Below are 21,121 nucleotides of genomic sequence, written 5' to 3'. Positions count from 1 at the left end.
TACCAGTCCGCGTACTTAAGTTTGTTATTTTCTAAAAACAATTATTCGTGAACTTAAACTTATTTAAACTAAGGAATGCAAGTTTGCAAACCGTGGCTATAAAGTTCATGAATTGATTCGACTGAATCAAATCGTTTTTGTTTCGATTGTGTCTTGTATACTTCTATAAGATCTAAGCAATTGAAAAACTCTCTAACTAGTTCATTTGAGTCATTTGAACTAGTTATGGTAAAGAAAAATATGGTTGATATGAAAGTGCTCATATGACTAACCATTTGGTTAACTACTGTTGAACCAACTAGATGTACATATTTGGGTACGGTTACACAAACCTAGATAAACGTGCATTTCATTTGTGTGTAACAAGCTAAGTTTCGATCTAACGGTTGAAAGATATTAGCTTGAATCTAATCAGGTTTTCATCTAATGGTGAATATTGAATGCTTTGTTACTAAGCTAAAATTGATTGCAAACCCTGATTTGAAAGACTATATAAGGGAGAACTCTAGCAACTGGGAAACCTAATCCCAAAACCTCCTGTGTGATACTATTATCTAGAGTCGATTCTCATTTAACCTTAGGTTTCTACCTAGACCCTATAGGTTAACGACTTGAAGACTTCATTGGGATTTTGAAGCCAGACCGATACTAATTTTCTTGTAGTTGTGTAATCTGATCTTGTTGTTTCTATCGTACTAAGTACAATCGTAATATTGGCTTGAGATTGATTTCTCCGACAGGAAAGATATAAAAGAAGTCACAAACATCTTCGTCTCATCGTTTGTGATTCCGCAATATCTTCTTTCGCTAGTCGATTAAGATTATTGTGAGGTGATTGATAATACTTGGTTGTTCTTCGGGAATATAAGTCTGGGTTATCAATTGGTTCATGTTAACCTTGATTTATCAAAGGACGGAACAAAAACTCGTAGGTATTTATGTAGGAGACATATTTATCTATTACCGTAGACTTTTCTGTGTGACACAGATTTGTTTATTAAAGTCTTCGACTTTGGGTCGTAGCAACTCTTAGTTGTGGGTGAGATCAGCTAAGGGAATGAAGTGTGTAGTATCCTGTTGGGATCAGAGACGCAAGGAGCGCAACTGTACCTTGTATCAGTGTGAGATTGATTGGGGTTCAACTACAGTCCATACCGAAGTTAGTTCGTAGTAGGCTGGTGTCTGTAGCGGCTTAATACAGTGTGTGTTCAATCTGGACTAGGTCCCGGGGTTTTTCTGCATTTGTGGTTTCCTCATTAACAAAACTTCTGGTGTCTGTGTTATTTCTTTTCCACATTATATTTGTTTATATAATTGAAATATCACAGGTTGTGCGTTGAATCAATCAATTGGGAAATCCAACCTTTGGTTGTTGATTGAAATTGATTGATACTTGAACATTGGTGTTTGGTACCGTTCAAGTGATTTCTCTTGTATTCAATTAGACTCTCAGATTTCTATTTGCTTGAGTAAGTATTGAATCGAGAAAGAGAGATATAACTCTTTGATATACTTTTATTAAGATTGAGTCTGACTGTCTAGTTGATTCTCTTAAAAGTATATTGGAGTTAGTCCATACATATTGCTAAGCGAAATATTGGGTGTGGTTGTTAGACCCCCGCTTTTTCACCTGTGGTCTCTCCACTTTCAACCCTAGTGCTACTGCCCCCTATCCTATGAAAGCATTGGAAGTTCAATTCTTTGATGTTGTTAAGCAGGAGATACCATCTAAGTTTTCTTTGACAGCTAGGGATGCGATATTGTGGCAAAGTAATATGATGGTGCATGCGATGGATTATTTGATGGGCATTCCCATTGCTGGGCTTAATCAAACACTAGGGGCGAGACAGTTTCGAGTTGTAGCCCAATACCGGCTTGGTATCCCTTTATTCCCTGAAGGCAGTACATGTCCTAGTTGTGATAGTGCTATAGATGTCTTCGGTGATCATGCTCTTCACTGTGCAAGTGAGGTCGACCTCAAGTTTAGGCACGATTTGGTTCGAGATGTAGTTCTCGACATTTATTATAAAGTTGGCGTCGCTACGAGGAAGAAAGCCTTACTGGGGTTTTTGTCAGAAAATGTTTGTGCGCTGAAACCCGCGGACATCTTGGTGTAAAATTGGGAGAATGGTCAAGACACGTGCTTTGATGTTACTTGGGTATCACCTTTTTTCGGAGGAGGACTTCATAGCTTTACCCCGGGCCATGCCATTTCCGTTGTTGTTAGCCGCAAACACAACAAGTATTTGACCAATTGCACTTCCCATGGTTATAGTATTTGTGTCTTGGCATTTTCAACTTTAGGGGAGCTTAGAGATGATTTTATTGTTTTGTTGAAGAGATTGAAGATTGTTTAGCCAACTAAATGCTAACAACAAAGTAGACGGCTCACTTTTTCATTGGATGGGTTTGGCTATCCAGAAAAAGAAACCTGTTTTGAGACATACTCAAATATTTTGAGACATACATTTGTCTGAGTTCGGTTAAAAAGTTATCATCCAAACCTAGACAAAACATAGGTTCGGCTCATAATTTGAATATGCCTCGAAACAGGTCTCCAGAAAAGTGTTGATGCACAGATTGTGGCCCAACTCCCCTCCATTCGTTTTGCAATAAAATCCCAGAGTGGCATCTCTTTATAAGAAAAATAATCTCTCGTGGTTCAAGGATACGTAGTTAGTTAAGAATTGACGGTCAGTTCAATTAACTGCTTTTCTCTTTTCCACTAAATTTTAGCAAAATGATAATTTATTTTGACGGTTACTTTCAGTTTAAGCTTAAACTACCATCCAATTCAAATTTGCCCTCTCTCTTTGTGAAAATCATCGGATAGTAGTCTGCGGGGATCCTCCAAATATGTGGAGTTCTAGAGTGATTTGATTTTTATTCTTTGCTTGCCCTACTAATATCAACAGAAAACAATCTAACTTCCTCTCGTTCTACTCCATGTTTATTCTGGTTTACAAATATTGTCAATTCAAAGGAACGGGGGCAAACTCTATTTTAATCACCTACACCTTAAATTTGTTCCAAGTTTGAATTAGGAGGTCTCTTGATTCTTGATATATTGCTCCTGTTTTGCGTTTTGATTGCTATTTAGTAAATTCCTGGGTCTTCAAACTTCTTGCTGTCGTTCCATTTTTATGTACATTTCTTGCCAGCATTCACTAGTACTTTTGTTTTACATTTATGTTGTAAACAAGTGTTCTATCAAAATCGAAGTTTAAGAAAATGATTCTCAATTTTGCCAAATTATGTGCGCACCAAAGACTCAAATACCAAATTGGTTTGTCGTTAAGGAAATTCCACCAGGAAGTCATTAAAGTAAAATGGGAAAGACCTGATATTGGATGGAGCAAGCTAAATTTTGATGGTTCGGTGAAATATAAATCCGGAATGGGAAGCATTGGCGGAGTTGTAAGAAACCATAAAGGCGATTTCCTTCTTGGTTACTCAGAACCAATAGGGAAAACAACAAGCACCATTGCAGAAATAACTGCGCTTCAGCGTGGCCTTGACTTGGTTCTCGAAAATGGCTTGCAAAATGTTTGGTTCGAGGGAGACGAAAAAAGATTGCTTGAAATCATTGCAAACCAGATACCAGTTGGGCCTGAAGAAATACAAAGGAGAGTTAAACTTATAAATTTGATTTTACCTGAATTGAATAGTTATAAGATGACTCATATTTACAGGGAAGGTAATAGAACTGCTGATACATTTGCAAGAATGGGACACAAATTGAATAAACCTTGCATTTGGCGAGCTCGTCCTCCTCAAGAGGTTTTGCATCTTGTTCACAACGATGCTAAGGGAATAATCAACCAACGAATTAGAAGAAGATTTAACTAGATATATGTAAGTAAGACATCTAACTAAGATGTACATTTCTATCTTTGATAAGCTTATTCGAAATCGCGCTGATGGCGGCAACATTAATCAAGCGCCTTAGGGAAATAGTTAATTAACTGCGCGTCCATATCTATTTATAACGTACACGTAAATTTGGATAAACTTCTATAACAAAACAGACCGATGAAATACACGTTTTGGGATGGAGTATAAAGACACCATCCAAGAAAAGAGAAGCCAAATCAGCGCAACGCTGAAAGCCAGTTTGCTTACTTTACTCGTCTTACAATTCTTTCCTTGCCTGACGGGCTTCTTTTTAATTTTATTTTCCCCTTTTTACCAGGTCTATTTATTTGCTGACGCTTGTGTATTTTACTTGCACATAAATTCGAAATTTGAATAATGGACTATCCAAATATATTACAGATTAGATGTGCAAAAATGAAATAAATAAGAATCTCTTTATTTGATTTCCTCTGCGGCTTCCTTCATTATTGTTCTCTTTTGCTTAAAGAATTGGTGAGGCTTCAAAATTGTGCTTGGGAGAAGAAAAAAAGTTAAACCAAGAAACACTCAGATTACAGAGGATGTTATTGCTGTGCAACGACAGTATCACAATCCTCCTAACGTTGTAATTTTCATTCCGCTTATACCTCATGGGGCCATGAGTCTTTCGATTGTATAGGAGAGAGACTCTGACAAGTCCGCTCTGAATAATAATGTTTTAAGTGTGTCTAGTACATTATAATCTGGATCAAGCTTTCGCTGCCAACCCTACAACAACAAAAAGTCAACCAAAATGTTTGATAAGTAGATTGACAGATCTTCAAAATTTTGACAATTTTTGAAAAAACTGTAATTACATCAGCAACCTTCACTGCCATTCCACATGCAGATATACATAAAAAGAATATATAACACTCAGCCACTAAACAAATTTACTCCGATACTATAATTTTATCAATTTTTCATTCGTCTCTTTTCATGCGGTTTAAAATTATCAATATACATGACTAATGAATTCATTGAACCTAGCAAAATTAGCACCACCCTGAGCACCAGAGTAGGAATAAGATGCAGCAAAGACAAAAATGAGTCTCTCTTTGTAGAGAACATGAATATGATCATGTTCAACCATATCAAACCATTTTCCATTTGCATGTCTTTTTAGGACAGAGATTCATTACCAAGTCAAAATCATCTAGCAAGGTTCATTATGGATGACATTGCGGTAAGTTAAGTGCAAGAGATTACCTCAAGAACCAAGGTGGTTACCATTGCAGTACAAACATTTCCATCGATATTGACTTTATGTCGCCGAACCTTCTCAAGCAATTGCTGCATGCACTCTCCTGGATGGAGATTACCACCTTCTGTCGTACCCCAGAAACTGAATGTCTTCTCCAATTCCTGTTAGACAGCACCACAATTTTTTGGTATGCTATCTCTTTTTTCAACATAGAACTAGATACTTAAAGCTATACATTTTTCTGCTTGGAATAAGCTACACCACAAGCAAATTGCATGAAGGTTTAGAACTTCTTTTTCTAACATGGATGATTTAAAGAGTTACCTCTATGAATGCCTCAGGGTCCGGGCACTTCTGTTTTCTAGATAAACTAAGCGTGCACTTGGCAGCCGTGCGTCCATCACGAAGGGCAACAGCTTTAAAAAGATCTAATAAATTTAATCTGTCACTCTTAGAGAGTTCAGCTGTCATGCCTACGTCAAGGAAAACCACGTGAGGCTTAGATTTGAAAAGCCCTTCAGGTGAATGCTTGTTCTTAGCCACTCTAACAAGTATATTTCCTGGATGCATATCTGCATGGATAAAATTGTCAACCTGAAATAAAGAAGACTAGATCTCATAAAGTATTCCAAATAAATAGTAAAACTTGATAAAGGGTAGCAATCAACTTCGACGAATATTTAATACCAGTAGCATCTTGAGAAGCGCATGAGTCCCAATGTGTGCAAGAGCACTTTTTATCTGGTTGTTCCCTTCAAGTTCATCGACAAAGTGAGAAACACTTTCTCCATGCTCATAGGTCTCCACTAAAACAGCAGGATGCACAAGCGGGTACAAGGGTTTAGGGAAAGAAACATCTTTAGATCTGCGAAAATTATATATAAAACGGCTTAAATGAGCAGCTTCCCTTGCAAGATCAACCTGAGACATCATAAAAACAGCAAACTGCTGCACACTTTCATCCAGTCTCAACCACTTCAAAGTTGGCACTAAAGTTGAGATTTTAGCTACAGTATTAATGATTACAAAATCCCTCCTGATCGCTTCACCAACTCCAGGATGCCTAACCTTTACAGCAACAGAAATGGGTTTAATCTTTTGACCAGGATAGCAGAATCTCAGAGTAGCTCGATGCACCTGGGCAACACTTCCGGAAGCTACAGGTTCCTCCTCAAAATTCTCAAAAACTTCAGGAAGTTTCCTACCAAATGCATTCTCAATAGTTCTTTTCGTGCATGCAAAGCTATGTGCTGGGGCGTTACTGTGGAGCTTTGTAAGCTCAGTGCACAAATCACTGGGGAAAAGATCAGGTCGTGTAGCTGCCCACTGACCCCATTTTATAAAAGCTGGACCTGCCCTTTCTAATGTACGATGGACAATTTGCAGCCACATTTTCCTAAACTGAACACCAAAAGAATCCGCAAACGGAGCCATCGCGATGCTGGGAGAGAACAAAATTGCCAAATACAATGCTCTCAACAAAATAACGAACACTTCAATGATTGAAAACAAGAATGATGTGAAATAAACATGGCCATCTTGTGCATGCATGTATAAATTATTCACTGGGAAACTTCCGGCGTCTGCAAATGCCCTCTGTGTCCATGCTACTTCTCCAATAATGAGACCAATGATGCTAGGAGCTATCAAATTCGATCTGGTTAAAGCCAGGCTCACAGCACAAGCAATCCTACTTATCGGTGGAAAAACTGGCCCCCGGTAGGAACATATGTGAGATATATGCTTCCAAGCAATCTGGGCATGATATGTCACTGTTTTACTGGCACAAAGAACTGAGAACCTCTTAGAGGAACAATATAAGTTTTCCTTCGACTTCGTTTCATAGAATGTCTTTGCAAACTGCCCTCTACTAGAGAACCTATGTGTGAAGGAAGGAAGTCCAGCTGTAACGGTTCCTCCATGCCTTTGAACTTCTAAAAGACTACTTCTCTTGTTTGCTTTAAGGAAATGTGCAGCTTTTTTTATGTTTCGGAATGCCGAAAACCTACATTTCAGCCAAAAATGTCAGAAGCTAAATCGACAGACAAATCGCAGACACCACAATATCTTGATGTTTCGCAATAGCCTGATTATAACGTGATTACTGGGTGACCTAATTTACGGTTACCCATACACAGAATATACTATGGTGCGCTACAAATCACAGCTGTTCTTTGTGATCTTCCACCTATATCGCATTAAAGTAGGAGAAATGGCTTACGAAGTTGCAGAAAAATGCTCTTTTAACCAGCGGGAGATTAGTTAAGAATTGGAATAAATTAATTATAAAGGGTAATAAACTGGAAAACAAAATGATCCCGAACAAAGCCAAAGAGGAAGAAGACCCATATAATAAGATCCCTACACTAGATCAATATTGCGTAAATGATAATCATACATTATCAAACAAAAAGTTCTGGCAGCTGAGCAAACAAAGAGATGCTTCAACAACTTCACAGCAAACTTACAAATCCCATGTTAAATGTTTTTGATGTCTGCTGGAATATCCTCTGACATGCTAGATTAAGTTTTTAATACTTTACCTATTACAGTACTCAAAGCATGACTAACTAAGGACATGATGTAATGTGATTACTTCAGCACCTTGCAGCCTTCATTAAGCATTATTTGTCACAAATTGATTAAAACCAAATTCAACAAAGAAAAAAAAATGCCGAATAGAATCAACCAAAAAGGCAGATTAGAATTCATTTCTTACACTTAATCAACAACTCCTGAGCTACTTCAGTAGCTACACGCATAAAAATTGCCTCTCTAGTAAAGTTGTCGGATGATAATACCAAATGAATTACGTAACAAAGGACTGTATGGTTTTCGACACCGAGCAAATCCAAAATAAATTGATGCCAATTTAAATGGTTTAATCAATCCCCAACCTATAAAAACCCAACAAAATATAGCCAAGAAACCTAAATGGGCGGATATAATCGGACTAAGCTTACTTAAATCGGGATAAACCTTAATTGATTCAAAAACCCTAATAACTAGAGAAGTATGAGATATTGAAACTTATACGGAAACAGGGAGATACTCACATCGACATGGTAGAAGGATGTTACGAATAAGATATGCCTATGATGAAACTGGATTCCTTCTGACATTTTTGACTCAGCCCTTGCTAGGCTCCTTGTTATTCATTCTTTTTCTCTTTTCAATTTGTTAGGTTTCTGTTTGACAGTAAGAAAATGAAAACTTGGAGAAATTTTTGAGAGAGAAATCAGGGATTGTGAAGGCGTCGGATAGGGAGTTTATTAGATCTTTTAAGGATGTTTCTGTTCTCTGTCTCTTTCTTTGCAGGTAAAATGATTCACTTTTTTTCTTTCTGCGTTCACAGAGAAGACCATACTTGTCCAGAAAAAGGCATTGCTATTTGTGGTGCGTCTTTTGAAGCAGTTGGCTCGATTGGGTTTCTCAGTGACCACGTTGCCTTCTGTTCAGAAACAATCTTATTATAGGGGCGGCATGATTTACTAGAGGGGCGGTATTATGATAGTAATGTCCCTTTGATTGGTTAGGGGATGTCCTAAAGGGGATGTAAATTGACTAGATTACCCTTTTCACCTTAAATCAACCAAAATCAAATCAATTTTTGTAAACCTAATGAATCAGAAAAAATCAAATCAGTTTTTTTCATCATCTTCTTCATCTTCTCTTCTCCTCCATCAAGCGTAACCTCCATTAAAACTGAAAATTTCATCGTCTTCGATTAATCGACGATTCGAAAAATGTTTGGAAAAACCCAGTTAGGGTTTAGTTTATCGTGTTGGATTTAAGTTAATTTTGTATCAAATTATTAGGGTTTTGTATGAAAATTGAAATTGAAATTTCTGGTTGCATGTGAGTTACGGTTGGTAATAACTCAAATACGAACCGTAATTGTAGATTGGGTTGATGTTACAGTTGGTTTTAACTCAAATACCAACCGTAAGTTCTTAGTTTTGAGAAATATGTTCAGTTATGGTTTGTATTTGCATCATATTTATCAACCGTAATTGAGTTACGGTTTGTTACTCAAACAACCATACCAACCGTAAATAGTCTTGTGTTTTAATAATTTATCAAATAATGATTTACGGTTCAAAAGTTAGCCTGACACACCAACCGTAGGGTAGTTACGGTTGGTCTCGATTCATTAGTTACCAACCGTAATTTAGTTACGATTGCTGTCCAAATTTAATTACCAACCGTAACTGGTTTTACAATTGGATCTTCCCCAAATTTAACCAGTTACGGTTGGTATTCGATAACTTACGAACCGTAACTAAGAGTTACGGTTGGTCACGAGCAAAATTGCAACCGTAAATTCTTCTGAAAATTTAAAAGTTTTGATTTTGTTACGAATTTTAGATAATTTTGAGCGAGAAAAAGCTAATGGGAACTAATTTAGAAGTATACCGGGTCACTGGAATCACTCATTTTGGTTGAGTGAATCAAAATCTAGGGTTTCACAAATATCACAAAAGTTTTTCTTTTTCTTCTCCTCTAAACTTTTTTCTTTTTAACTCTAAAAATCTGATTTTGTTTTGATTTTGAGTTAATATAAGTGAAATTAATCATCATCACTAAACTAGGTTATCAATAATGAGGGTTAATTTGTCATTTCCAATTTTTTGATAAGGGACACCTTGAATGATCATGTAATGACCCTTTTTGTCCTATTAGAATGTCGCCCCTCTAATAAAACATGCCACCCCTATAATAAGATTGTTTAGAAAACAGTAAGCTGACAGATAAAGCTGGTTCCTATGGAGTATGCCAAAAAGTTCCATGCCGTACTAGGTGGCTTGGCAAACTAAGTATATTTTTTAGGGAAAAAGCGGTTCAGTCCAAAAACGCGTCAAAAAGTACGGATTAGTCCATTCCGAGTTAACTAGGTACAATTTAGTCCAAAAGTTATTTAAAATATAGAAAATACACATATAACCTCCGGATTTACAATTTAGTCCAAATATTTACAGTTCAACCCAAAGTGACTCATGATGATGCCAGCAGTTTTAAATAATATACAAAAAAATAAAAACAATTTATATTTCGAACCGTTTGTCCAAAATCCGCAAACTTTATATATACAGAAAGCTCTTTCCGAGAGATACAAAAAGAGTACTCATATGACTATATAATTCTCATTTTTTTCAAAAACTTAGTTTACATTGGTGTACAAATATGTACACATACAAAAATAACGCTATCCATATTAAATAAACATAACATGGAAACTCAAATGGATTTAAACCATCAACCTCTGCAAACTTTGGCGCTCTACCATTTTGAGATTATGAGCGACATAAGTCATTGCTATGCAAGTAACTTACCAAGTGCAAATAACCTTGTGATAGTTGCCTCAAACATATCGGTGTCTTCCAATGATATTCCACCAGATGGAATAGACCGATGGTCATTCAGTGACATTGCGAGTGCTCGCTCTAGCAATGCAGTGTCATCATCCTGTTACCATATTCAGATTAAAAAGAAGAAAAATGTTAGATACATATCAACATTCTGTCATAGTAAATTAAGAAGAAAATCTGCAAGCAACAGTTGTGCAAATTTCCAAGGATCAAGAATAACCTAGAGGAACCTGTGTGTCCTATATCAAGATTTTTGTGACAAGACAAAAAAGATTGTCTAAAACGATATGAATATACAACAGTGGATGCTAGAGAGTGCATGGATAAATACAGTTAAATCAGTGCCGGATATAGCAAGAAGCACCGCAAGAACGACTTTACGTGGTGTTTGCTAAAATTTTGAAGAAGTTAAACTCTAAGCTACTCTAACAAGACATGGCAGTTCCAACTATAATCACAGAGATGTGGACCTCAAGGATATAGTATCCTCATTTTTGAATATCATGTAATTCACATTCACAGTAAGAAAATCAGATGATACAAATATCAAAAGCATGAGACCTGCCATCAAATCGCATGTATTAGCTCCATCAGACATAATGCCAACGTTTTCAGTCATAGTTGTATCATGTGAACTTGACGCATGTCCACCTCCTTTTTCTTCTGCAGCCCTTGCAGCAGTGTCCTGTCTTGCCCTCTCTTCCTCCATTGAAGCTCTACGAGCAAGAGCAAGGTGTACAAGCATATACACCTGGTATAACAAGCACGAAAAAAAGAAGTGCACTTTTATATGCATCCATATAACTGGTGTACAAGAAAATACACCGGTTAATTCTTACGTACTTTTAAGAATATATGCTTACCAATACTTTTGTTGAATGATCTTTTTTGTTGTATATCTGACCGAGATTCGAGAGGTTGTTGGCAATTTGAGTTACATCCGTTGATGGAAGTTTCTGTGGTCAAATAGAAGCAACATTTATAAAGATACAGTAGATATGATTATTTGGCTGGATTGATACATTAGCAAGCCTGTGTTTATTATGTGGATCAGATCTAGTTCCTCAACTAATTTGGATTTTAGTTTAACTTACTCCTGCACTTGGCCTTGATTCTACAATCTCTACGTTGTTATAGTGGAAAGATGCTTGAATTGATGCTTGCTGGAGAAGTATTGATACAATTGACAGTATTGGAGCAATCAGACAGCCCTAACATTTCTGTCGTAACCGACATTCAGTTAATCATGGCATCACTGATTCGTCATCCAAAAAACGAAGAAAGATTGTTCATTAAAACTTGATTAAGAGTCCTAAAATGGGCTACTATGTACACATGTAATTTCTATCACATGTGTATGACAATGTACACTTATATTATAGGTGTAGAAATATGTACACATGTAATTTCAGAATCATTTTAATAAGGTATCATGATCAATAAAGTATATGTAATCATCTCACTAACCTATAATGCCACTTCATTTTAATGCCAGAAATCAACATACTTTATTAAGTGCATTGGCGATTGAGGCTGCATGGTACACAGCTTCTAACGTCACACGTTTAATTAAAATATATCACATGTAAAATTTCTATACTAAGTGAACACATCTTCCTATGTTATAACTTGAACCAGTTTATCGACACGTAAAGTTAAAACCAAGAAGAATTATAGGTGAAGATCACTAACCGAGTACTGTGAAACCGGAAACTCTATTGGGAATTTCCTTGAACAACTCAAAGGAAGCACCTTTAATCTGCTTGAACTCTGCGAACAATACAATGGTCAAAATTCAGTTTGGAGATTGAATTTCAAAGCTTACTTTTACCGATAAAAAATCCAACACCTGTACACATTAGTGCTTTCCCTAATTTTGGGTTTGTATACATAAAATATAGCTCCGCAAGTGCACAAGTGTACAACTATGTACACCTAAATAATCAATATATGGACAACTACGTACACCTAAATAACATAACATGTGTGTACAATTATGTACACTATCATCTGCTCGTTCATGTTGTGCCTAATAATGGGAAGTTAAGATTCAACCATTCTTAACTAAAAAGTGAAAGAAGAAAATTTATATCAGATAGAGTGAGCATGGATTACCTTCATCTGGGTCCTTCTATTCTGAAACCAGAATTAGTCTGGCGAGGTTTGAGACCTAAATCTCTACTTTGTTTCTCATCTGGATGAGGACAATCCTTAAAAATACTAGACACCAAAAAACAAAAACTCTACGATGATGTCCACAAGTCACCACCACATATGAGCATTGTTACTAGTACAGAGAGTAATAATATCCAAGTGAATCAGTCTTCTTGACTCGAGAACGAGATGGATGAGCTGCAAATTAAGAATATTCAGATTACGATACTGATACAATGAACTACAACCAAAAAAACCTAAGTCTCAAGCTACATACACAATCCCAGTGACGTGAAAGTATGGAACGTACGTCCAAGTTATCAATGAAGTTGAAATCTAGAGGAAATAAAACTTGACCTTTGATTGCATGTTGCATTAAGAATCAAAATAAATATCCAATCCAAGAACAACATGTGCACTCATTAACAACCAATATGTGTATAGTTATATGCACATTAACGATCAAAGGGTGTACAACTATGTGCACATTAAAAACCAACAGGTGTACAATTATGTACACATTAAGAATCAACATGCGTACAACTATGTGCACTGTGCACATTAACAATTCGATAACAAAATGTGAAAAAACTTGTAAGGCGAGTGTTCAAAGTATCGCATAGTTTTCAAGGATCACCACTTTTGGAATCAAGCATATAAGCTTATGGAGTAATTTTTTCAACATATGCACCAGTTTTGTACACCTTAGTATTTATCCAAATGTAAGCTTATGTAATCAAATTTTTTTAACACGTGCACCAGTTTGTACACCCTAGTTTACAACACAAGAAATTATAAGAGAAGCAACTAAACGTTTTGTACCACGATCAAAGGGTTATAAAATAAAAAACATCAGGTGAATAACCGAGAATTTTCAACCAAAAATGAACTACAATCTGCACTGTCAACAAATTCCATATGATTACGATGGGTTTTTATACATGTTGCATGTCACTGCCTAGAGAATTCATATTTAGTACATAATGCGTTGAAAATTTCATTGACATGACATTTTAAGTACAAAAGGGCGAGTAGAATTCATATTTCTTCATCGAAGAGAGCTGTCTACTTATTATCTATCGAAATGTTAACTAGGTATTCAAATAGTTACTTACCAATTTGGAGTTTGACTTGGGTTTGTTGCTGCTGAGATTCTATATTGAAGACTTTTCCTTCACATGTTTCTTTGCATTTCCAGTCACAACTTGAAATATGGTTGGGAGATCATTAATCATACATACTAAATAAACATTTCCTGATCACAAATACCAGCAAACGACTTTTTTGAGTTGACATGAAAGATTGTAAGGCATTATTATGAGAAACAAAAGAAAGAAAAGGTACTGTAAACGCAAGGAAACAACATACTGACATGACATCACCCCCACTAAGATGAGCCACATAACCATGAATATTACATAATTTATCTTTGTTCTGTTTTCTCATAATTTAATAACATTAAAAACTATACTAAAGAAAGCTAGGGAAGACAATTCAAACAGTACTGAAAACATTCATTATATACTTTTGTGGCAATTTTTCATTATGCACATGCCTGGTATTAACAAAATACATGTTTACATATAGTTGGTGGAAAGAAAAAGCATTACGTGTTTCACCCAATGCATATGCCTACTAACTGCTGATATATCTCCATAAGGCCACACCATGACCCTACATGCACCAAAAATAATGAACGTATAGGACCATTATTTAGTGCCAGGTCATGTGTTTCCATAGAAATTTCGTGTATTCCACTTAATGGAGCCTCTAATGAGAATCTAACAGCCAGTTTAAGAGCTAGAAAGTTTTGATGGTCCAGTTCATACTCTAGAAGATTTGGTCTGCCATTTCTCTGTGAAAATCTTATCATCTTTTATAGAAGTTGGAAAACGTTTGGGAAAAAAAATATTACCTGTTATTTTTGCTTTTCCTTAGCCAATGATTCATTATCCTCAACCAAGGGTGATTCAGTAGTACCCAATTTGGAAACTCTGCTTTTTTCCTAATCAAACACATCAATCAATAAATTCACAAATAAATGTCAGTATCTTTCCCAAATTGATACCAAAATCCATGATCTACTTTCTTCAAAGCCAATACTATGTAGCAAAGGAACAAAAATTTATTATTGTCTTAATAAAATTGTGAATATGGACGACAGTTCAGACCAAGACCATAAATAATCTCTAATAACAGAGATAATTCTTTAGAAATACGACCATTGTACTATTTCAAACAAGTAACAACTAACAAACTCAAAAATGAAACCCTAGATTGATGTTTTGAAATTAATTTTGAGCATCTAGATGGGGATGAAAAAGAGAAGAAATAAAAGTAAGAATAAATTGAAACCCTTACCTTCCGATTTGAGAGATAGAGATGGAGATGAAGAAGATAATCGATGAAATTTTCATCAAAAACGAAAAGAGAAAATGAAGATATCTTTGGTTTTTCTTTCATCGAAGATTCGACGTTTGAGAAGAGGAAGAGAGAATCTAAATGAATGAGTACTCGAGGTTTTCATAGGAAGGTTATACTTGTCACTAGAAAAATTCAATTTGGACTGAATCGCAAAAGAAAGGACTAACCCATTCTGGATTCGGTAAATTTGGACTTCCGAGTACGAGGCTTTAGATGACAGGACTAGACTGTCCAAAGCCCACTAAAAATGGGGCTAAACGTCAATTTCTACTATTTTTTATCGAGCGACCGGATCTCTAGCGCGGGCGATAATTCTTAATAGTTAGCGATTTAGTCAATTTCGTGCGGTGGAAAATTTGTTTCCAATGGTTCTTTCTATGTCGCATATAAAATGTCAGATTTTAAATTTTATGTTTACACCAAAACTTTTACACAAAACTTTTCTCTTTTTCTCTATCTCAAAAAATTTCTCGAAATTTTTCAAATGGCTGAATTTCAAACTCAATTTGATTTTTTTGGAGTAGTACTTGAAGTTATTGTTAACAAGATATGTGATAGTTATAAAAAAAAAATAGGTAAAAAGCAAAGAAGTCTTCAAGTATTGGATACTAAAACTAAGTCAAACCTGCAGTTAAAAAGCAAAGAAGAGTTCAAGGCAAAGACAAAGTAAATTTGAAAGTTCACAATATTATTCGGAGAAACAAAGGAAAATCTTCTCAAGAATGCATCGAATGAAAGTTTATTGAAATGAAGAAAACCAGAAGGTCAACGACTGTCAGAGGTTTTTATTGAAGTCTTTATGTAAGTTTTTATTGTCCTTTCTACCTTGTAAAATGGCATAGTACTGTTAGTTCATTCGAAGCTCATATAGTATTATATAAAAAGGTTCATAAGGTTTGATATTTTCATAAGTTACATACCAAGTTGCTTCCTTGAGAAGCTGTGATTGTAGTAGCAAGTGTGTCAGTTAAAACACACCTTGGGCGTGGATGATTAGTTGATCCGACATATTCCGCTTCTTTAAAAAAAAAGAATCAATCACGATCATTTAAAGACAGAACTCTTGAAGAGACTACCAAAGGAAGATCGGATTCTCTAAGTATAGTTCTCTTAATAAGAGAGCATCTCCGAATAGACTATCGAAATTAATAATAAGGGAATCTCCATGAAATATGAGTGTAACAGAGAAATCTTAGATTCCAATACAACAACTGTTGGCGACATAGTCAAAGTATCAACTAATACTATCATAGATGATGTTGGTTTTAATCTACTCTATATGGGAATGTCATCAAATTACATAATGATTGGTCAAACTGGAAAGGATAAACACAAGCAGGATAAAATTTTCTCACAAAACTACATGGCTTTGGTACTGCAACTCGAACACTCAAAAACGTGAGCTACTCTTAGTCATGGGTGGTTTTTTGCAGCACCAACATTCGGTAGTATAACCCTTATTGGTTGCAGCCGGGTGTTTCACATAGTGAGAAAAGTAAAGTCCAATAATGATACAAAGTCTTTCATAAAAACTAGAGATTGATCACAAAGAAGCATATTCCAAGTGTTACATGCAACTGTTATTTTTCGGTATTTAATTAAGTTGGGTAGTCCTTGAAAGACTCGACGTGCATCTCGTAATTGTATTTGCTCTGCATCTTTATGAAAAACTGGATATAGATGTCTGCATGAAGGTCTCTGAAACTTTTCCAGTGATCAGCAAAACACCATATCCTAGGCATGTGAACCATCTTATATGCCCATGAACTCTGGATTTTCTAAATTTGATACATTATCTACTTAATTGGAACTCCTGATGAGCTTGCCAAAGTACAAAAAAAGCTTAAAACAAGAGTTTGAGATGAGAATCTCGGTGAAACAAGATTGCAATCTATTAATAAAATATTGTAGCTAGTAGTCCATAAATTTCTTCAACCTGACATGTATAAATGGAAAAGCTAACATGATTACACGTTCATTCGGTCTCTTAATTTTAAAGTTGATAGGTTTATATCTCAACAAAGGAGATGTATCGTTTTGTGTTTTATATCATACAAAATGTGTAAATAGTAAATTAGCATGAAATATGCTATAGATACCCGATATTAGGTTTGCAGTAAACATGTAAGTCCGTTTTTACCCAGCACTAGTAATGAGATATTGGTCCCAAAAAAAAACTCCTCCATCTTTGTGGTACCATTAAGCTTGATATTTAACATAAAAAATCGTGTAATGTCTCCCGCAAATAAAAGCTATATTGTTTATGTTTTTTATTTTTCATCAGGTTTATTATAGCATTTAAATATTCTCCTAGTTAGTAATTTGGAAGTAGAAGACACTTGTTATTCCTCCGGTCGGTCATGATTGTTCTGACAAAGTTAGTGAAAAATAAAAAATCTAGTACAATCAGAAGATCATTAAGAAATTGCACTGAAGAAAATCATAACGAGTTTCTCAACTAAAAGAATCTTCCGAAGACATTACAAGATGGTTCGTGATCTCTATGCACTATTATCAGAATAAATGATCAACTGAGAAGGCTAATCATCAAGGGGAACAAATTCGTGGAAGACTATGGATATCAGACACTTTGGACTTTTACGCTTTGTATTCTTTTTCCTTAGTCAAGTATTTATCCCACTGGGTTTTTCTTGTTAGGGTTTTAATGAGGCAATCGAGTCCATTGGTATTCTTAGTTCAAAATGTTGTACTCTTTTCCCTTCATCCTGGTTTTTGTCCCTTTGGGTTTTTCCAGGCAAGGTTTAAAGAGGAAACTTCTGCAGGTCTATCATTGTTCTGGGTACTCATGGTTTCCTACATTCAGGTTTTGCTCTCTGGATTTTCCTGATGAGGTTTTTAATGAGTTAAAACTTAAAACGATGACCATCATCTAAATAGATGTATATCATAGAGTTTTTTTAGACGCGATTATCGAATAATTGCTTGTGTGATTTGGTTTAGGATTTTACTGTACGTGGTTTTTCCTGACAAGATTTTAAGGAAGCATAATCATCATCATTAACTTCGTTATGAGCTTCCAGTGTTTAAGATTTTATCCAAGTGGTTTTCATGACAACGTTTCAAGGAGATGGAATTTTACGACGACCAATAGCATCTGAAGCTCTGCATATAGTACTCATTTTCTTTGGTATAGTTTTTATCCTACTTAATTTTTTTGAGGAAAAGTTTTAACGAGGAAACATACTTAGATCCGTGATCATACAGGGGGAGGGGGAATTTTGTAAAAAGTTTGTTGTTAGATATCGATGACTCACCAACTAAGTGTCGATCAGTTGCAGCTGAAATCTGTGAGTAAACACTATACAATATTAGCACGTGTGCTCATATTGTATTGTGTACATTTTTTCATCAACTTGATACCGGCTATAAATAGTCGTGAATGAATAATAAGTCTCTTTTGTTTCTTATACGTTTCCTTCTTCTTACGCATTTCTTTCATGTATAAAATACTAGAAATAACCTGTGACGTAACGACACTGCTTCAACCTGACCTACGACTGTGCAAAATAAAATAAAATCGACCTTTTAATCATTTAATTCTAAGAGAGATATCCATCTTGTTTCAAGCCAAAATAATGTCCATGCGTACATAATATTATTAGCCATATACATCACTAAAGATCCAACAACCAAATTATTTAAGCAATAGTGTATAATATTACTTCCGATCATATTCACTTTGCCACCACTAAATCCAATCAATACATATATGATTTCATTGTAATTTTTTATACATTGAATCGTCGACAGAACAAGTAAGTATGGTTAGGTATTCTAACCGCATGTTTATGTTTGATCTAATCCTAAATGATTTTATTATCGTGTTTATAACCGTAATAGATATGACACCTATATTTTTTGTCTGTTTTAGCATTTAATACTCTTATTAACATATTGAATTATGAGGTGATCCATTAATTAAATGTTATTAGTAAATTTAGGTTCATAATGAAAGAGGTTACAAAAACACCACGACGGTCAGTTGCCTATTGTTAGGATCAGATTAGGACGGTCAGATGCAGTGTTCCGTCGGCGGCTCAAAAATCTATGTTACATAGTGTAAATATACTTTGATATATATACACTTAGCTTTGGTATAACATAGTGTAAATGTACTGTGATACATAGCAGATAACAGCAATAACAGAAACATGTTGTCTCTCTCATTGTACGACCAATTCTCTCTCCCACTCACCTGATTTCTTCCCTCCGACCTCTCTTTTATTTCCGTTATGTATGTTAGTATCTCAACGGTTAGTTTTGGTCAGAATACTACCGATTTTCTACCAGATTTCATTCTCTTCTCCTGTATCGTTAATGAAAACTCATTAATCCATATTGTTTAACCAATATAACTCAATTTTTCTTCTCTTTTTCCAAATTATGGAAGGCTACTCAGAAATCACAGTCACATCGGATGTCACCAAACTCACAGCAATCACAGAAATTGTTGAAGTATGCAATCCTATGGAAACCAATCAGCAAGATCATCACTGCATATGCAATTTTCTCCATGTATCAATCAAGAATCTCAATAGAGATTGTGAAGAACAATACAAGCACCTAACTACAAGCTTCACAATCAAAAATTCATCCAGACCACCAAGATCACTCAAACAGTAAAAATATAATCAACACCACCTAAAACCCCTGCACCTAATTCTTACAATTTCTCTGAAAACCTGTAAGCACAATTTCAAACCCCTCACCTTAGCCCACTGAGAGATCCAATTTACAGTAAAAATATAATCAACACTACCTAAAACCCCTGCACCTAATTCTTACAATTTCTCTGAAAACCTGTAAGCAAAATTACAAACCCTCACCTAAGCCCACTGAGAGATCCAATTTACAAGCTAAATCTCAAAAATAGAGCACTCGCATCTACACCCCCATAAACTGCGCGGATTCCTATATCAACTGCACTCATACTTGTATACACCCAATTTACACTAAAATTATTATATCCAAATAAAGGATTAATCAATTGCGCTCAATCCCCTTGTTAAACTAAATCTCCCAACAACCCCAGCTAAACCCCCTCTGGGTCATACCCAATTTCTTTCCTATTGACTACCATCAGTATCTCTCCTCTATTAAGGAACGTCTACCCCAGGTATGCTCAGGTAACTCTCAAATTTTCTCTGATATTGATTCAATCAATCTATTTTTTGAACTCTACCCCTTTTAACTTTCTTTCTAAATTCTTTTTTAATCCTAGCCAGAGTTGTTTCATAAATTTCTCTTACTGGACTAGTAATATGGTATTCAATCACAATGTTATAATCATGTTTTCTCAAACTTCAAATTATCTTGAAACCATATTAACCTTAAGATTCAGTATTCATAAACATACCATTATCCATCATCAAACCAAAATAAGAAAATTATCCAAAAAAGTGATGATGTATGAAACAACCAAAGCTTTAAGTAACACCCCTCAGGCCCTCACACCTCTCAATACCTAAATTTGCAGTTTACCTGTCTAGACAAAATTAGGTCTGCTTGGACCAATATTTCGCATTCTATGGCGATCCCGAACTGCTTGTATGCTAGTTGGACGTAAAGTAGGATAGTTTTGTCCCCTTCTTTCTCTTATAGGTACATGCTTTTCTGGTGCATCTACCGGTGTCACTGCTGGTGCTGGTGGTATTGGTCCTGCTGCTGGATACGGTGTTGGTCCCATGTGTGGTGGATTCACCTCTCTATTACCTGCATTTTCCATTGCAGCCACCTCAGATGCAATTCGACCAACTATTGGACACAACATGTCGAGTTGAGGAAACACTACTGCTTGAGGAGGAATGTGGATTGCCGCATTCCTACGAATCTTTGCTCTAACAAGTGCTGGCATTACATTAACGAAGAATCATTGACGCACCCCTCCAGTAATAACATAAGGATCTCCAACAAGCACAAGCTGCACAACACCCTCATTTACCACAAACTGACCAAGTTGTGGATGAGTTGCATACACAACCCATTCATAATTTACACTCCATGCTTGGCCTGGTTCACGACTTACATCCACTGGTGTTGGTGGGGGTATATCTCC

The 21,121-nt window shown here is 35.7% G+C and overlaps 1 protein-coding gene across 1 annotated transcript; it reads right to left on the bottom strand.

The window, feature by feature from the left end:
- Positions 1-4,219: 4,219 nt before the first annotated feature.
- Positions 4,220-8,473, bottom strand: LOC113318277 (probable serine/threonine-protein kinase abkC). Its single transcript, XM_026566427.1, has 5 exons — positions 8,155-8,473; positions 5,786-7,103; positions 5,423-5,692; positions 5,104-5,259; positions 4,220-4,623 (listed from the first exon to the last, which is right to left on the bottom strand). Exons 1-5 carry the CDS (start codon positions 8,160-8,162, stop codon positions 4,504-4,506), a joined length of 1,872 nt encoding a protein of 623 aa, XP_026422212.1. The 5' UTR covers positions 8,163-8,473; the 3' UTR covers positions 4,220-4,503.
- Between the last annotated feature and the right edge of the window lie 12,648 nt (positions 8,474-21,121).

Source organism: Papaver somniferum, chromosome 10 (assembly GCF_003573695.1).
Source record: "Papaver somniferum cultivar HN1 chromosome 10, ASM357369v1, whole genome shotgun sequence".
In the NCBI taxonomy this organism is placed as follows: domain Eukaryota; kingdom Viridiplantae; phylum Streptophyta; class Magnoliopsida; order Ranunculales; family Papaveraceae; genus Papaver; species Papaver somniferum.
This window is presented reverse-complemented; position numbering and strand designations above follow the sequence as displayed.